At 49.7% G+C, this 6,408-nt stretch overlaps 1 protein-coding gene across 1 annotated transcript in view; it reads left to right on the top strand.

The window, feature by feature from the left end:
* Nucleotides 1-2,664: 2,664 nt before the first annotated feature.
* LOC130358402 (uncharacterized) overlaps nt 2,665-6,408 on the top strand; it is a 72,971-nt gene continuing 69,227 nt past the window's right edge. The window contains exon 1 of the mRNA XM_056561646.1: nt 2,665-2,816. Within this exon, the coding sequence (XP_056417621.1) occupies nt 2,798-2,816 (19 nt within the window). The 5' untranslated portion in view covers nt 2,665-2,797. The remainder of the gene's footprint in view (nt 2,817-6,408) is intronic.

Here is a 6,408-nt window from a genome sequence, read left to right as displayed (position 1 = left end):
CAGGGACTAACGGGCTTGACGGGGGTTAGACAAGACCGGTCCACCTGCATGGCTTCCACGGTGGGAGGCACAGGAACAGGTTGAGGTAAAGAAATGGGAGCCAGACGAGGAAAACGTCTTGAACGAGTCTTTTCTTTCTCCTGGAGGAGTTCCTCTTGTCTTTCGGAAAAACGTTTATCAATCCTGGTGGCCAGCAAGATGAGGTCACAGAGGGTAGAGGGCAGCTCTCGAGCTGCAAGGACATCCTTAATATCACAATTAAGTCCCTTCTTGAAAGTAGCGCAGAGGGCTTCGTTGTTCCAATTTAGTTCTGAGGCGAGTGTGTGGAACTGTATAGCATAGTCCCCCACTGAGGAACCTCCTTGGGTCAAGTTCAGTATGGCAATCTCTGCGGAGGTAACCCGGGCGGGTTCCTCAAACACGCTACAGAATTCCCGGCAGAAGTTCTGTACAGAGGTGGTGGCAGGATCAGCGCGATCCCAAAGTGGTGTAGCCCAGGCCAGGGCCCTCCCGGTAAGCAGACTAAGGATGAAGGCAACCTTGGCTCACTCAGTTGGAAACTGATCTGAGAGTAGCTCGAGATGAAGGGAGCACTGAGACAGGAACCCTCGGCACTGCTTGGGGTCTCCGTCGTATTTGTCCGGCAAGGACAAATGGATTCTGGATCCGGGAGCAACTGCAGGAGGAGATGAAGCGGCAGATGCAGACGGAGGTGCTGGCTGTTGCTGAGATGGCAGGTGCTGCTGAAACATAGTGGTTAGCTGAGCCAGCTGTTGACCTTGCTGGGCGAAAATGGTGGTGAGGTCAGCGGGATCCATGGCCGGATCTTACTGTCAGGATTCGGCAGGCTGGTGGTGGATCCTCTGTGTCAGTGAGGGATTGGCATGGACCGTACCGGAGGACCGGTTCTAAGTTGCTACTGGTTTTCACCAGAGCCCGCCGCAAAGCGGGATGGTCTTTCTGCGGTGGTAGCAACCAGGTCGTGTCCTCCGGTAGCAGCTCAACCTCACTGACTGCTGAGACAGGCGTAGTACAAAAGGAGAAGGCAGGAGCGTGGTCGGACGTAGCAGAGGTCAGGGCAGGCGACAAGGGTTCACAGGCGAGAGGACAATAGCAACGGGTTCGGCAACGGGCAAGGCAAAATACAACAGTAAGGAAAGCTTTCAAAATGGCACAAGGCACAAAGATCCGGCAAGGGCAGGAAGGGGATGAACCCTTAAAAAGGGAGGGACACAGTGGGGAATCAGGAACCAGCGCATCAATTATTGGTGCGCCAGCCCTTTAAATTTACCATAGACGGCGCGCGCGCGCCCTGGGGAACGGGGCCGCGCGAGCTGGGATGCCGAGGATGGAGCAGCAGCGCGCCGGAGAGCAGGTAAGAAGCAGGAGGGCGCGTGAGCGGTGGCGCGCCGCCACGCGAGCCGCGTCCCTGGGACTATAGGACCCACTCTCCCGGTCAGTGTTTCAGACCGGGAGACGCCGGGGACCGGGGAAAACAGAAGCAGGCGGCGGGCGCTCCGATCTGGAGGCGGGGACTGGAGCGCTCGCTGTAACACATGCTAGGTGTTGTAGTTGGAAACAATTGAACAGCTGAATGCAAATAACCACAATTCCCTGCATGCCCTCTGGCTGTCTGTCTGCAAGAACTAGTGGAAAAAAGTGCCACTAGCTCTTCCATTACTACAATTCCCAGCATGCACAGACAGCCAAAGAGCATGCTGGGAGTTGTAGTTGTCTTCAGATGGGGCCGGCCGTACGGACATTATGCAGACTGCGGGCATGATGGCAATGCATTCTGTGTGGAGTCAGCAGAAAGACTGTGTATTTCTATGCCAGAGACATCCCATTGAATTCAGTGGGACTCTGTTGCTGCAGAATTACTGTACCGAATTCCACACAGAAATTCTGCTATGTGAATGCAGAACATTCACACGGCAGAATTTCCACATGGAATTTCCACATCACGTTTAAGCCAATAGACTTCAATAGGATTGCGGAATCTTACTGAAGTCAATGGGGCTTAAATGCGGAATTGGTGAGGAAAACGTGTGGAATTTGACCTTAACTTTTTTAACTGTGCTGCGGAATCGTGCAGAAAGTATCCAGAATTTCCATGCGAATTCCGCATCAATTCTGCAAACGCTGACAGATGTGGAAACAGAGGCCAAATGAAAGCGGACAGGTATTGATAAGGCATGCTGGGAGTTGTAGTTTTGAAACAGCTGGAGACACACTGTATGGAAACCAGTGAACTGTGCAAAAAGCAGCAGGTAGCTTGGTTCAACACAGCATAACAGCCTCATGTTGTCTAACTGCGCGTGTACAATAAAGTTTATTGATTTCGAAAAAAAACTAAAACAAACTCGCCTGCGACTATTGGCAGACAGTAGGCCCCACCCCTTCTCCCATGCAAGCAGATCCCTCAGGATTGTAGAGAGAGCGGTTGTGTAGATCTGAAGTGAGTACACGCCGGTACAGTGAACAGTGAAGAACGATACTGGTACGGGGGTCGGTAGAGGTATGACCGCAGGGTGAGGAGCCCTGTATGCGGTGTGACGGACTGACGATCCGTCCTCCTACCTTACTACCCTGTACAGCAGTGCGCGATTGTGGCACTACAACTCCCAGCATTACTCACGGACCGAACGAGCACCGTATTGTTTGCAAGGGTCTGCTCACAGCACGTGGCCTGCGTCAGCTACAGAGGGAGGAAAAGCGCGGGCTGTAAGACGCACGTGACCATTTTAGGGATCTTTTCTCTTTTTTTAATGCGCACAGGAAATCCTATCGGCCGGACATGAAGTTCCGGGCACCAGGCAGGTAAATTAGCCCTGTATCGGGTAAGCAGGGCCGGTGTGAGGTGCAGAACGGACGCAGTTCTCTCATCACACCGGACCTCTAATTGTGAGACGCCGGCTCCTGACTCGTGCCCGCCCCATAGCCAGAGCCCCCAGCTCCAGCAAATAGTCCACTACTAACCCTTTACATCCACTATACTGTACAGGTAGCCAGGAGGGCTACCTCTCATCAGATGGATCTGGACCAGGCTCAATGATCACACAGATTAGTGGAGTTCAATGGAACGTAATTGTTCTGTATGAGGAATTTATTGATTCCTTCTTTAAATGACACCTGCAGCAAAAAAAAAAAAAAAAACGTATCCCCTATCCACAGGATAGGGAATAAGTGTTTAATCGTGGGGGGTCCGACCACTGGTTCCCCCGCAATCTCCCAAAAGGGGCCCCGCATTGCTGCTCTATGTGAGCGGCTAATGCGCTTAGTGTCGATCTCTCTGAGGTTGGCGGTACGCCCCCCTCCCCATACAGTTCTATGAGAGAGACGGGGAGGCACGAACGCTGCCTCTCCCATAGAACTACATGGAGGAGACCTGCACAAAAGAGCCGTGGCGGTCCCAGCATCACACCGTTGGGACCTCCCACGATCAAACACTTATCCCCTATCCTGTGGATAGGGGATAAGTTACTTTTTGCTGCAGATATCCCTTAAGTTAAAAAAAAAAAAAAACGTTAAGGACCAAGCCCCTTTTTGATCTTAAAGCAGATATCCAGTGGTGAGAGAGATCCCAATTCAGAGAGATCGGCGAGGGCCCCAGCGGTCGGACCCCCCACGATCTGAAACGTATATCTCCTATCCTTAGGATAGGACAGTGATGGCGAACCTTTTTGAGCCCGAGTGCCCAAACCGTAATGCACGTCAACTTTTTTTTTTACCTGAAATTGCCAGCACAGCAATTAAATCAATATACTGAGGTTTAAGTTTAGAAAAAACAATGCTTACAGTTGCCATAACGAGCATCTTTTGTTTAAAAAAAAAAAGTTTTTTTTAAAATAGTTTATAGTTTCCCCCACATTAGGTTGGCAGTATAGTTTCCCCCACATTAGGTTGGCAGTATAGTTTCCCCCACATTAGGTTGGCAGTATAGTTTCCCCAACATTAGGTTGGCAGTATAGTTTCCCCCACATTAGGTTGGCAGTATAATTTCCCCAACATTAGGTTGGCAGTATAGTTTCCCCCACATTAGGTTGGCAGTATAATTCCCCCACATTAGGTTGGCAGTATAGTTTCCCCCACATTAGGTTGGCAATATAGTTTCCCCAACTTTAGGTTGGCAGTATAGTTCCCCCACATTAGGTTGGCAGTATAGTTCCCCCACATTAGGTTGGCAGTATAGTTCCCCCACATTAGGTTGGCAGTAAAATTCCCCCACATTAGGTTGGCAGTATAATCCCCCCACATTACGTTGGCAGTCTAATCCCCCCACATTAGGTTGGCAGTATAATTCCCCTACATTAGGTGTGCAGTATAGTTCCCCCCACGTTAGGTTGGCAGTATAGTTTCCCCCCAGATTAGGTTGGCAGTATAATTCCTGCACATTAGGTTGGCAGTATAATTCCAGCACATTAGGTTGGCAGTATAATTCCCGCACATTAGGTTGGCAGTATAATTCCCGCACATTAGGTTGGCAGTATAATTCCCGCACATTAGGTTGGCAGTATAATTCCCGCACATTAGGTCGGCAGTATAATTCCCCCACATTAGGTCGGCAGTATAGTTTCCCCCACGTTAGGTTGGCAGTATAATTCCCCCACATTAGGTTGGCAGTATAGTTCCCCCACATTAGGTTGGCGGTATCGTTCCCCCACATTAGGTTGGCGGTATAATTCCCCCACATTAGGTTGGCGGTATAATTCCCCCACATTAGGATGGCGGTATAATTCCCCCACATTAGGATGGCGGTATAATTCCCCCACATTAGGTTGGCGGTATAATTCCCCCACATTAGGTTGGCAGTATAATTCCCCCACATTAGGTTGGCAGTATAATTCCCCCACATTAGGGTGGCAGTATAATGCCCCCACATTAGGTGGGCATTATAATTCCCCCACATTAGGTTGGCAGTATAATGCCCCCACATTAGGTGGGCATTATAATTCCCCCACATTAGGTTGGCAGTATAATTCCCCCACATTAGGTTTGCAGTATAGTTCACCCACATTAGGTGTGCAATATAGTTCCCCCACATTAGGTGTGCAGTATAGTTCCCCCACATTAGGTGTGCAGTATAGTTCCCCCACATTAGGTTGGCAGCATTGTTACCCACATTAGGTTGGCGGTATTGTTCCCCCCCCCCCCCACACTAGGTGCAGTATAGTTTACCTACACTAGGTTGGCAGCATTGTTCCCCACATTAGGTGCAGTACAGTTCCTCCCACACTAGATTGGCAGTATAGTTCCCCCACACTAGGTTGGCAGTATAGTTCCCCCACACTAGGTTGGCAGTATAGTCCCCCCACATTAGGTTGGCAGTATAGTTCCCCCCACATTAGGTGCAGTAAAGTTCACCTACACTAGGTTGGCAGTATAGTTCACCCCACATTAGGTTAGCAGTATAGTTCCCGCACATTAGGTTGGCAGTATAATTCCTGCACATTAGGTTGGCAGTATAATTCCCGCACATTAGGTTGGCAGTATAATTCCCGCACATTAGGTTGGCAGTATAATTCCCCCACATTAGGTTGTCAGTATAGTTTCCCCCACATTAGGTTGGCAGTATAATTCCCCCACATTAGGTTGGCGGTATCGTTCCCCCACATTAGGTTGGCAGTATCGTTCCCCCACATTAGGTTGGTGGTATAATTCCCCCACATTAGGTTGGCGGTATAATTCCCCCACATTAGGTTGGCAGTAAAATTCCCCCACATTAGGTTGGCAGTATAATCCCCCCACATTACGTTGGCAGTCTAATCCCCCCATATTAGGTTGGCAGTATAATTCCCCTACATTAGGTGTGCAGTATAGTTCCCCCCACGTTAGGTTGGCAGTATAGTTTCCCCCCAGATTAGGTTGGCAGTATAATTCCTGCACATTAGGTTGGCAGTATAATTCCAGCACATTAGGTTGGCAGTATAATTCCCGCACATTAGGTTGGCAGTATAATTCCCGCACATTAGGTTGGCAGTATAATTCCCGCACATTAGGTTGGCAGTATAATTCCCGCACATTAGGTCGGCAGTATAATTCCCCCACATTAGGTCGGCAGTATAGTTTCCCCCACGTTAGGTTGGCAGTATAATTCCCCCACATTAGGTTGGCAGTATAGTTCCCCCACATTAGGTTGGCGGTATCGTTCCCCCACATTAGGTTGGCGGTATAATTCCCCCACATTAGGTTGGCGGTATAATTCCCCCACATTAGGATGGCGGTATAATTCCCCCACATTAGGATGGCGGTATAATTCCCCCACATTAGGTTGGCGGTATAATTCCCCCACATTAGGTTGGCAGTATAATTCCCCCACATTAGGTTGGCAGTATAATTCCCCCACATTAGGGTGGCAGTATAATGCCCCCACATTAGGTGGGCATTATAATTCCCCCACATTAGGTT

Source organism: Hyla sarda, chromosome 1 (genome assembly GCF_029499605.1).
Source record: "Hyla sarda isolate aHylSar1 chromosome 1, aHylSar1.hap1, whole genome shotgun sequence".
NCBI lineage: Eukaryota > Metazoa > Chordata > Amphibia > Anura > Hylidae > Hyla > Hyla sarda.
Note: the sequence above shows the minus strand (reverse complement) of the source record. Positions and strands in the feature narration are given on the sequence as shown.